The 12575-nt window shown below is 46.0% G+C and overlaps 1 protein-coding gene across 2 annotated transcripts in view; it reads right to left on the bottom strand.

Annotated features, from left to right (window-relative positions):
* The window catches only part of LOC139277476 (microtubule cross-linking factor 1), a 354944-nt gene extending 347823 nt beyond the window's left edge, over nucleotides 1-7121 (bottom strand). For both annotated transcript variants that reach the window (XM_070895978.1, XM_070895987.1), the window contains exon 1: nucleotides 5694-7121. In XM_070895978.1, coding sequence (XP_070752079.1) covers nucleotides 5694-6716 — 1023 coding nt within the window. In that variant the 5' untranslated portion in view covers nucleotides 6717-7121. The remainder of the gene's footprint in view (nucleotides 1-5693) is intronic.
* Nucleotides 7122-12575: the final 5454 nt, after the last annotated feature.

Here is a 12575-nt window from a genome sequence, read left to right as displayed (position 1 = left end):
ATAAGAGTAATGATGGGGGAGGGAAATGCCTACTTGATCTGTGAAAAACACAAAGATGAGTATTGCTAATTACAGGTCAATCACTTGCAGTGGGAGTAATTTGAGGTGATAAATTGAAAATATCACACACAAAGCTTATTGGTTCCACATTAAAGCACATTGATCAAAATTCACTCTTTCCCTTAGTGTATTACCATTGCTGCATATTTAAACCTAGTGACGGCATCACTCTATCTATTATATATACACCGTACAGCCTTCAGGCAAATGGGTGGTCGTTCAATGCGAGTGTGTCATCGAAACATAGAAAATAGGTGCAGGAGTAGGCTTCGAGCCTGCACCACCAATCAATATGATCATGGCTGATCATGCAAATTCAGTACTCTATTCCTGTTTTCTCTGCATACTCTTTGATCCCTTTAGCCGTAAGGGACACATCTAACTCCCTTTTGAATATATCTAACGAACTGGCCTCAACAACTTTCTGTGGTAGAGAATTCCACAGGTTCACAATTCTCTGAGTGAAGAAGTTTCTCCTCATCTCGGTCCTAAATGGCTTACCCCTTATCCTTAGACTGTGACCCCTGGTTCTGGACTTCCCCAACATCGGGAACATTCTTCCTGCATCTAACCTGTCCAATCCCGTCAGAATTTTATATGTTTCTATGAGATCCCCTCTCATTCTTCTAAATTCCAGTGAATATAAGCCTAGTTGATCCAGTCTTTCTTCATATGTCAGTTCTGCCATCTCGGGAATCAGTCTGGTGAACCTTCGTTGCACTCCCTCAATAGCAAGAACGTCCTTCCTCAGATTAGGAGACCAAAATTGTACACAATATTCAAAGTGTGGCCTCACCAAGGCCCTGTACAACTGCAGTAAGACCTCTGTGCTCCTATTGTCAAATCCTCTTGCTATGAAGGCCAACATGCCATTTGCCTCCTTCACCATCTGCTGTACCTGCATGCCAACTTTCAATCACTGATATACCATGACACCCAGGTCTCGTTGCACCTCCCCTTTTCCTAATCTGTCATCATTCAGATAATATTCTGCCTTCCTGTTTTTGCCACCAAAGTGGATAACCTCACATTTATCTACATTACACTGCATCTGCCATGCATTTGCCTACTCACCTAACCTGTCCAAGTCACCCTGCAGCCTCTTAGCATCCTCTGCACAGCTCACACTGCCACCCAGCTTAGTGTCATCTGTGAACTTGGAGATATTACATTCAATTCAAGTGCCATGTATTGTGGCCTGTGCACATCATACATCATAGGGGTACAGCAGCTTGGTGGTTATGTTACTGGACTAGTAATCTAAAGGCATGTGTTCAAATCTCACCATAGCAGCTGGGGGAATTTAAATTCAGTTAATTAAATAAATCTGGAATTACTGGGTTGTCATAAAAAACAGTTCACTAATGTTCGTTAGGGGAGGAAATCTGCTATCCTTATGTGACTCCAGATCTTCAGCCATATGGTCAACTCTTCTCGTTGAAATGGCCGAGCAAGCCACTAAGTTGTACCAAACCGTCACGACCAAGTTACAAGGACTGCAGCAGTTCAATTAGGGATGGGCAATAAATGCTGGCCTGGACAGTGACGCCCACATAACATGAATGAATAAAATATAAAAATACTGGAATCAAGAAACATACTTTATTATAATTATTATATCAATTTAGTATATGTAATTATATATGCCTACATATACTAATATCTACAGTACGTAAGTACTACATTACATGCAGCACGTAGACAACACATGCACATAGTGTGTGTGTGTGCAACAGAGCGCTATAGTGAATACACCCAGCTTGGAGCCATTCCAGCAAAACTTGGAATCCAGCCACAGACAACAGAAAAGTTGTCTTTTAAAAATGTATTTGAAACCGTTATGTTTAAAACCCAACATATTACTACGAACCAATGCTAAACAAAAATTATGCAGTCTGGTTTTAATTGATATCACTGCTCAACTGACTGTTTCAAATCTGTTTATGATATGATTCAACGAGAAGTTTAAACAATGCAATGCTGATTATGAACTGACCAATTCTGACCAGGTCTGATTTAGTTTGATTCATCCAGTGTGGCCGCAAATGACTGTCTAACGTTCCAACATAAAAAGCAGGAGGAATATCTCCTGCAGGCTCGATAACAAAGAATATGTAAATGATCCCACCGGAATATGAATAAGCTTTTGTTGTAACAGCTTTGTGTGGGGATCAGTCATCTGGCCGGAATACTATTAGAATAAGCTGAAAGGACCTGCGGGCTCAGTGCATTGTACGGCAATATATACAAATAATGCATAGCCAGCCGTTCATTATCTGGCAATGTGAGTGTGTTATTACTGTGGCCCCAGCTGGCTAATAAGGAACACAGACTCAGGACATTAACTGACTTGTAGCAAACTGTCACTTTGTCAACAGTGATATACATCACCCCGCCATTCCATGTAATCTTATTTTTTATTATTATTGGGCTATAATTAGTTAGTTAGTTAGACTTGCCTTTTGCATATTTTGTTTTTTTAATTTTTTGCGCAGCAAGCTGATAACGTCGCAGCGAGAGGAAGCAGGGTATCTGGGACCCGAGTGAACAGGGAAAGCAACTCTGTATCTCCTTAACCAATCAGATTGAAGGATCGAGAAATAAACAGCGCTAGGACTAAGAAGCAGGTGCAAATTAGAGTGGGTTCATTCAATGACAAATCAGAAAGAGAAATAAAGGGAGGGGAAGAACAACTTGAAAAGAGCCGAGAGAAAATAGAGGCAGAAGGGAAAAGTTAAAAAAAAAATGTTAATTTAAATCTCCAACAACAATTAAAAGAAGAAAGAATGAAACTCCACACTTGTAATCGTTAACTTTCAATGCCAGAGAGGTTGACTGGCAGTAATTAAGACTTATGTCATTAAAGCGGTACTTATACTTGAAATGACTTGACTTAACTTCCTGCAGCATAAGAACATAAGAAATAGGAGCAGGAGTAGGCCATTTGGCCCCTCGAGCCTGCTCCACCATTCAATAAGATCATGGCTGATCTGATCATGGGCTCAGCTCCACTTCCCTGCCCGCTCCCCATAACCCTCTACTCCCTTATCGCTCAAAATCTGTCTATCTCCACCTTAAATATATTCAATGACCTGGCCTCTACAGTTCTCTGGGGCAGAGAATTCTACAGATTTACAACCCTCTGAGAGAAGAAATTCGTCCTCATTTCAGTTTTAAATGGGCGGCTCCTTATTTAAAACTATGCCCCTTAGCTCTAGATTTCCCCATGAGTGGAAACATCCTCTCTGCATCTACCTTGTCCAACCCCCTCATTATCTTATATGTCTCAATAAGATCACCTCTCATTCTTCTGAACTCCAATGAGTATAGGCCCACCCTACTCAACCTATCTTCATAAGTCAACCCCTTCATCTCCGGAATCAACTGAGTGAACCTTCTCTGAACTGCCTCCAATGCAAGTATATCCCTCCTTAAATAAGGAGACCAAAAGTGAACGCAGAATTCTGGTGTGACCTCACCAATATCCTGTATAGTTGTAGCAGAAACTCTGCTTTTATACTCCATTCCCCCTTGCAATAAAGGCCAACATTCCATTGGCCTTCCTGATTACGTGCTGTACCTACATACTAACTTTTTGTGTTTCATGCATAAGGACCCCCAGGTTCCTCTGTACTACATCATTTTGTAATTTTTCTCCATTTAAACAATTTGCTTTTTTTATTTCACACTTTTTATTTATCACACTTTCCCACATTATTCTCCATCTGCCAAAGTTTTGCCCACTCACTTAGCCTGTCTATATCCCTTTGCAGATTTTTAATGTCCTTCTCACAACTTGCTTTCCCACCCATCTTTGTATCATCAGCAAACTTGGCTACATTACACTCGGTCCCTTCATCCAATTTTAAATAGTTGAGGCCCTAGCACCGATCCCTGCGGTACCCCACTAGTGACTGTTTGCCAACCGGAAAATGACACATTTTCCTGACTCTCTGTTTTCTGTTAGTTAGCCAATCCTCTTATCCCCCAACGCTGTGAACTTTTATCTTGTGCAGTATGATGCACCTTATTGAATGCCTTCTGGAAATCCAAATATACCACATCCAGTGGTTCCCCCTTATCCACCCTGCTCATTACATCCTCAAAGAACTCCAGCAAATTTGTCAAACATGATTTCCCTTTCATAAAACCATGCTGACTCTGCTTGACTAAATTATGCTTTTCCAAATGTCCTGCTACTGCTTCCCGAATAATAGACTCCAGCATTTTCCCAACGACAGATGTTAGGCTAACTGGTCTAGTTTCCTGCTTTCTGACTGCCTCCTTTTTTAAATAAGGGGCGTTACATTTTCAGTTTTCCAATCCACTGGAACCTCCCCAGAATCCAGGGAATTTTGGAAGATTACCAAATCTATAAGTTTACCACGCAAATACAGCAACTTCACGACATTCAATGCATTTCAATGGTGCGGCAGACAGCGAAATGCTGATTCCGCGAAGCTAAAGGTGGAGCGGCGAAACTCAAGAGAGCAACTATTGGATTTTTAAGTTTAATTGCACATCTGCCCCTCCCCTGAAGTTGCTGTACCATTTGCGCACAAATAACGTTATTTTGACGGCAAAATCTGGCCCATTATGATTGCTGGGTGCCTCTGTATCTCCACTGGGAGTTATTTTCCTTGTGTCAACAATTGCACCTATCTGAGCAGCGACGTGTCTTTGGCTGTTTGACTGTGCACGGTGGGTGCTCGTTTAACATTGTATCAGTGTGTGCTTGTCCCGATTTCAGCGCTCCTTCCAACATTCAAAAAATGCTCATTATGTAAAACTAAATCCAACTGCTTTTTTTTTCAAAAAAAAGAAAATCTTGCAGACCCATCTGGAGACCGGCATCTTTTAGAAGCGTATCAAAAAAAATAAACGGCACCACTGTCCAACCAGAGCTCCCTGACGCACTCTCCCCCAACTCAGCCCCCCTCCGCCAGACAGCTCCCGTTGGCTCATGTGGAACCTGTGAATAGTGACAGGGGCTGGATGGTCTGTTTGAAACAAGATCCCGCAGCGTTAAAAATAAACAGTGTCCAGAAGCACCGACTGCAAAGCCACTCGAGCACAGCACACTACTACCAACTGTCTGTGCAGCCAATAAGTCGATAAGCAATACTTTATTCTTTTTGACATTTATTTTAAAGATGCCATGCCATGCACTAACATTATTGTAAAATATATATTTGGGGAAGGGGGGGGGGAATCATATTCAAATCAAATTGGGCTGGGAAATCATAAACGAGGAGACCTTAATGAGAAAAAGACATTTAAAATACCAGCATAATCAAATCAAATTAGGAAAAAATTGGCAAAGAATGTATGGGACAGAAAATGAAATCATAATTAAATCAAATTGGGGGAAAAGTCATAAATGAAGGGACCTTAGTGATAAACACATTTAGCGGACTAAAAATACAATCACAGTCAAATCAAATTAGGAAATTATGGGCCAAACATGTAAGGGGCAGAAAATAAAATCATAATTACATCAAATTGGGGAAAAAGTCATACATGAGTGGATTTTAGTGACAAGAAAATTAGGGGACAAAAATTAAAACGATCTTATTATCAGTCATTTTTGGAGGCAAAAACCCCCCTTGTGGCAAGGTTTGAATGTCTCTCACCTTCAGGTAGTCGTTTTCCGAGCGGAGTTCCTCGATCTCCCTTAGCAGCTCTTCCTCCAACCCGCTGCCGCCGCCGCTCTCTGCCGGCTCGGCCGGGGGGCTGGGGGCTTTGCCGGCCCGGACATCGTGCCTGAGCTTGGCCGAGGAGCCGCTTGTCAGCGGCGGCTCGCTTTCTGCGGGACTGGCGGCTTTGCCCGGGGACCGGCGCTGCTGCTGCTGTTGTTGTTGCTCGGGGCTGAGGGGCGCTCCGGCCGGCGGTGGCAGCGCCGCTTGCTCCCGGTTGCCTTTGCCCTTCCTAGCGCCCTCGGCGTCGCTGGAGCCGGTGCACGACTCGGCGTCGCTGGTGGTGGCCGCTTCGTGAGCCAGTCTCTGCTCGTCCGACAGCGGCTCGGAGGCGCAGTCCGACAGGTCGGAGCTGCTGTCGGTGTGGCTGATCTTGGGCAGCGGCAGCCCCAGCCCGGGGCTCCCGGGCAGCAGCCCCAGCCCCAGCCCCGGGGAAGGAGGGGAGGGAGCTGGCCCCGGCTCGATCAGCAGGCATTTCTTGGCTTTCCTGGCTTGGCTCTTGTGATGATGTTCTCCACCTCCAGCACTCTGTGGCTGTTGCTGCTGCTTGCCGCCTCCTCCTCCTTTCTCCTGGTGAGCTTTGGAAGAAGCCCTTTTGCTGAAGTGTGAGGAGGACAGCGGCGATTTAGTGGACGGCGCTTTGCCCGGAGAGGCTGCTTTGTCCTTGCAGCCCAGGGCGCCGCTGCGCCTGGACAGGCGGCTCTGAGGAGCCAGCACCCCGGGGACCTGTTGCTGGAGCTGCTGCTGCTGCTGCTGGTGCTGGTGGTATTTGGAGAGGGAGAGAGACGCCACCGAGGAGGAGGAAGAAGATGAAGACGACTTGCAAGGCAGCGACGGCTTGGCAGACGCACGGCAGTGAAGGTCCTTCAAGGGTCTGGCAGGCGAGGGAGCTCGATTCAGCCGCTTCTTCTCCACATATTGCTGCTGTTTGAGCTCAGTGCTCCCATTCACCGTCTCCATCCCCGCACAGCAGCTCCACAATCTGCAGTCCCCGCCGAGCAGCCCTGCAAAACCACTCTCTCTCCCTTGTTGTGTGCATCACTTCTCTTTTAAATGATTATTCTTAGTTTTTTTTCTCTTGGTGTGTGAGTCTTGCTCCAGAAGTATTCTGATGGTCCAGATCAGATCCACTCAGTCTTTAAAACCCAACACACACACACACTTGGCAAAATAAATGCAAATACAAATTAATGGCCATCTCTCCTCTTTAATCCTCAGATCCAGACCGAAAGGGCACAGCCATGGGCGTGATGTGGCATTCTTTGCCTCCAACCCTCCCTTTCTCTGTTGTGGCTTATGTTTCCTCCATGCCTGTCCCCTCTCTACCCCTCTGTTGTCTCTATCCCTCTCTCTCTCTCTCTCTCTTTCCCCCTCTCTCTCTCGGCTCCCGACCTGATTGAGAAAAAAAATAAAAAGCTGCAACCTCCTAGTCGCTGGACGCATGCGCTTGTACTCAGCCACCCCCTCTACTGTAAACTGGGAGCCAGTGGTAGTCAATGCAGCCAGTCGGTTGTAGCCCTGGTGCGTACGTAGAAAGAGACGCGCGCACGGTTTACATGCGAACAGTTGGAGTATTTAGTCGTGTCATATGTCCAATATTTTCTATGGGTAGGACTGACATTTCTTTCCATTGATTCCTGGGATGAGAGAGTTGTCCCTTGGGGAGAGATTGAGTAGATTGAGTCTATACTCTCCAGTGTTTAGAAGAATGAGAGGTGGTCTCATTGAAACATACTGAGAGGGGGATTGACAGGCTAGATGCTGAGTCCAGAGCCGAGGGGGCATAGTCTCAGGACAAGGGGTCGGCCATTTAAGACTGTTCTCTACATTGAGGGTTGTGAATCTTTGGAATTCTTAACCCCAAAGGACTATGGATGCTGAGTAGTTGACCCTATTCACAGCTGAGATAGATATATTTTTGGACCATCTTCACAACCGAGGTAGATATATTTTTGGACTCTAAAGAAAGAAAGACTGGGATCTTTATCTTCTTCTTAGGCAGTCCCCCGGAGTCGAGGATGACTTGTTTCCACACTACAATGAGTTCTAAGGTGACTGATGAGACCAATGCGGGATCTACAGACTCTGTCACAGGTGGGGCAGATGGTGGTCGGAGGGACGGGTGGGTGGGGTGCTTGATTTGTCGGACGCTCCTTCTGCTGTTTATACTTGGTTTCCACGGGCTCCCGGCGAAGAGACTCGAAGTGTTCGGTGCCTTCTCGGGTGCTTCTGCTCCACTTTGAGTGGTCTTGGGCCAAGAGTCGGTGGAAAATGTAATGATTTATATAGCGCCTTTCACGACCATCGGACGTCTCAAAGCGCTTTACAGCCAATGAAGTACCTTTGGTGTGTCATCACTGTTGTAATGTAGGAAATGTGGCAGCCAATTATTGCACAGCAAACTCTCACAAACAGCAATGTGATAATAACCGATAATCTGTTTTTTTGTTATGTTGATTGAGGGATAAAAATTGGCCAGGACACCGGGGATAATTCCCCTGCTCTTCTTCGAAATAGTGTCGTGGGATTTTTAACGTCCACCTGAGAGAGCAGACGGGGCCTCGGTTTAACGTGTCATCTGAAAGACGGCACCTCCGACAGTGCAGCCCTCCAGCAGCACTGCACTGGAGTGTCAGCCTAGAATATGTGCTCTAGTCCCTAGGGGAATCAAGGGATATGGGAATCGGGTAGGAAAGTGGAGTTGAGGTCAAAGATCATCCATGATCTTATTGAATGGTGGAGCAGACTGGAAGGGCCGTATGGCCTAATCCTGCTCCTAGTATGTTCTGTTCTGTTCTTATGTTCTTTTTGATGTCGACTGTGCAGCCAGTAGTAGGGGACGAGGGACTGCCTATGATGATGAAGATGATGAGTAGGGGACGTTGCCAACTCTCCAGGATTGCCCTGGAGTCGTCAGGAATTACAGAAAAAAAAGACTTGCATTTCTATAGCTCCTTTCACAGATAATGACGTACTTTTGAAGTATAGTCACTGTTGTAATTGCATTTAAAAAAAATGTTTTTGAACATTCTCGTTTATTAGTTTTAGAAATATCGGACATTGGAAATAGACTGTTTGACTGACAGTCAATAATCATCCAATGGGGTAAGGAAGAATGGGGTATGGGGTTCACATTCCGGTTAGCATGGCAGGCGACTAATGGCTAGGGGGTGGGACGGGATGGATGAAAGTCGTGTGATGTAACCTCCAGGAATACATCCAATGTTCAGTGTCAGCTGTGGCTCAGTGGGTAGCACCCTCATCTCTGATTCAGAAACTTGTGGTTTCAAGTCCCACTCCAGCAACTTGAATATATAAATCTAGGCTGCAGAACTGAGGGAGTGCTGCCTTTCGGATAAGACTTTAAACCAAGGTCCTGTCTGCTCTCTCAGGTGAATGTAAATGATCCCATGGCTCCAGTGGTTATGAAAGGTGCTATATAAATGCAAGTCTTTCTTTCAACCAGATTTGGCAACCCTAACCATAAGTTCAGGCTTGTGAATGTTTTTATTCCCCTTCCAGTTTTAGTGTGTAGTTTAAGCATAAAATATCAAAACCAGACCAAAGTCCTGCACAAACCACCAGGACCTGGAAATGGAGATCAGGTCCCAGGTCCCAGGTCCACACACAGGTGAATGATGAGGGTATACAATAGTTGAACTAAATTGCCCAAATACAGTTTCTTTAAAGTTATTTTCCTAAATCCTGTCCATCCTTTGACATGGACTTGGTAAAATCTGGGCACTCTGACATCTGACAACCCTGACTCTGCTAATATATATCTTCGTACAAAAAGTAGGTATAGTAAGTAGGCTGCACAATGTTCCGTGCTGCCTTCATAGGCTCCTTCCCTCCCTTAAAGGGAAGGGCCATTACTGAGGGACTTGCAAGGTAATGATTCGACTGGTTGTCAACAGCACCTGCGATCCGCCACGATCAGCCCCAAGCACTCTAATAGAGTGCAGGGCTGATCAATCGCATCATTAGTAAAATTCAAAAATGTTAGAGAGGGGTGAAAATTTTATTTCGGCCTACCTGACCACCAATGCCTTTAATTACCGGCTGACCTCACAACGCCTTCTGCAGCTGCCGTTGTTGATGCCTGGCGATGCTGCAGGGGGCGGAAGCGAATTTAGGATCCGGGGCGGTAACAGGGTGCTGCACACCAGAAGACGTCATGATCTTCGGGGCGCTAGAGGTCGTGACATTAAGATTTACCGCCAGCACTAACCTGCAAGGGAAGTTCACGGGCATCAGTACGTACTTTCACCGCTCTTGGTCGAACGCCGTTAGTGCCCCGTTATCGCCCCAGGAGGCGCTAATGGGAGTTGCAATGGAAGCCAATTTCTCCCCCCTAAGAAGCAAAGACAGTGTTATTGCTGCACTTGTACATATTTATGCTCTGATTGTACAACTGTTACTGGAACCAAAATTCACACCCTTAGTGTTCCCTGTCCAATATAAACAAGCTATATATTTTGAGGCCCTTTATGTCCTTTTAGGGTCATCAGGAGTAAGTCTGAATTCCTGGAGGAATTTCGCACTGCATTGACAGAGACAAGTTGGAAACCCCATTCATCATGTATGGATCAAGAAACACTTGTGTATATACAAATCTCCTTGAAATGTATAATAGTTGTTGATGTATTGCTGCCTCCTTTATTAGCAGCACTGGGTGATTGCATTTCAGGGTGCCTAACTAATTTTGCAATCCCAGCAAAATTGGGGTTTGCACTCCTGTAGATGCACTTGCATCAGTAGCGTGGGCCACGACAAATTTCACAATGGAGTCCTATTCTATGCTTTGAATAAACTGCCCAGACAACTTGTCTTGTAGTCTCAAAGCAAAATACTATGCATGTTGGAAATTTGAAATAAAAGCAGAAAATGCTAGAAATACTCAGCAGGTCAGGCAGCATCTGTGGAGAGAATTTTTTTTTAACGTTTCAGATCAATGACAGGCCTGTGCGAGACCTCCAGACCACTGCATGACCACGCAGCCGCACCGCTTAATGGAACATTGCCGATAACCCACTGATACTCGTTTCTGAACTTAAAACAGCAACTCAACACGAGGGTAAGAAAGCAGCTCTACAGACGGCTGAAGACAGAGGTCCAACAAAAAGCTCGCGACCTAAAGAACAGATAGTGGGTGGAGAAAGCACAGGAGATCGAGCAACTAGCTGACAACCATAGCGTGTGTGGATTTTTTAGCGCAGTCAAGACCACCTAAGGCGCAAGCAACCAAGGCCCTACCCCACTGCTGGCCAAGAACGGTGAGGTACTCATCAAGGACAGAGAGGCAGTCAGTGCCCGTTGGAAGGAGCATTTCAAACACTCTTAACCAAGACTCTGTCTTCGACGCAAGTGTCCTCGACTCCATCAGGCAGCATGTTACCCACCACCATCTCAGCCCGGCACGAGGTAGAAAAGGCCATCCACTGAAGAATAACCAGGCAACAGGAGCAGATGGAATTCCCGCCGAAGCACGAAAGCATGGCGGAGAAGCACTTTTGGCACAAATACATGACCTAATTTCTCTTATCTGGAAGGAGGAGAGCATGCCAGGAGATCTCAGGGACACTGTAATCATGACCATCTTCAAAAAAGAGACAAGTCCGACTGGTAACTACAGAGGTATCTCCCCACTGTCGGCCACAGGGAAAATCATTGCAGGAATCCTCCTCAATCGTCTTCTCCCTTGGCTGAAGAGCTCCTCCCAGAGTCGCAATGTGGATTCAGCCCACTGAGGGGTACAACGGATATGACCTTCACCACGTGACAACTACAAGAGAAATGCAGGGAACAGCATCAACCCTTGTGCATGACCTTCTTTGACCTCACAAAGGCCTTTGACACTGTCAACCGTGAGGGATTATGGAGTGTCCTCCTCAAATTCGGCTGCCCACAAAAGTTTGTCACTATCCTCCGTCTGCTCCACGATGACATGCAAGTCGTGATTCTGACCAATGGATCCACCACAGACCCAATCCACGTCCGGACCGGGGTCAAGCAGGGCTGTGTCATCGCTCTTTTGACACAAATACATGATCTAATTTATCTTATCTTTTCGATCTTCCTTGCTGCAATGCTACATCTCACCCTTAGCAAGCACCCCGCCGGAGTGAACTAAATTATCAAACAGATTGGAATCTGTTCAACCTTCGCCGCCTCCAGACCAGATCCAAGGTCGTCCCATCCTATGTCATTGAACTACAGTACGTTGATGACGCTTTCATCTGCGCACACTTGGAGGCTGAACTCCAAGCCATCATCAACACCTTCACCGAGGCGTACGAGAGCATGGGCCATACGCTAAACATCCGTAAGACGAAGGTCCTCTACCAACCTGATCCCAGCAGACAGCACTGATTATCAAAATCCACGACGAGGCCTTGGACAATGTGGACCATTTTCCATACCTCAGGAGCCTACTATCAGCAAGGGCAGACATCGACGACGAAGTCTAACACCGCCTCCAGTGTGCCGGCTCAGCCTTCGGTCACCTGAGGAAGAGAGTGTTTGAAGACCAGGACCTCAAATCTGGCACCAAGCTAATGGTTTACAGGGCAGTAATGATACCCGCCCTCCTATATGGCTCAGAGACATGGACTATACACTGCAGACACCTCAAAGCGCTGGAGAAGTATCACCAGCGCTGCCTCTGCATGATCCTGCAAATCCATTGGGAGGACAAATGCACCAATGTTAGTGTTCTCGCTCAGACCAACATCCCAGCATTGAAGCATTGACCACGCTCGATCAGCTCCATTGGGTGGGCCACATCGTCCGCATGCCCGACACGAGACTCCCAAAGCA

Source organism: Pristiophorus japonicus, chromosome 1 (genome assembly GCF_044704955.1).
Source record: "Pristiophorus japonicus isolate sPriJap1 chromosome 1, sPriJap1.hap1, whole genome shotgun sequence".
NCBI lineage: Eukaryota > Metazoa > Chordata > Chondrichthyes > Pristiophoridae > Pristiophorus > Pristiophorus japonicus.
This window is presented reverse-complemented; position numbering and strand designations above follow the sequence as displayed.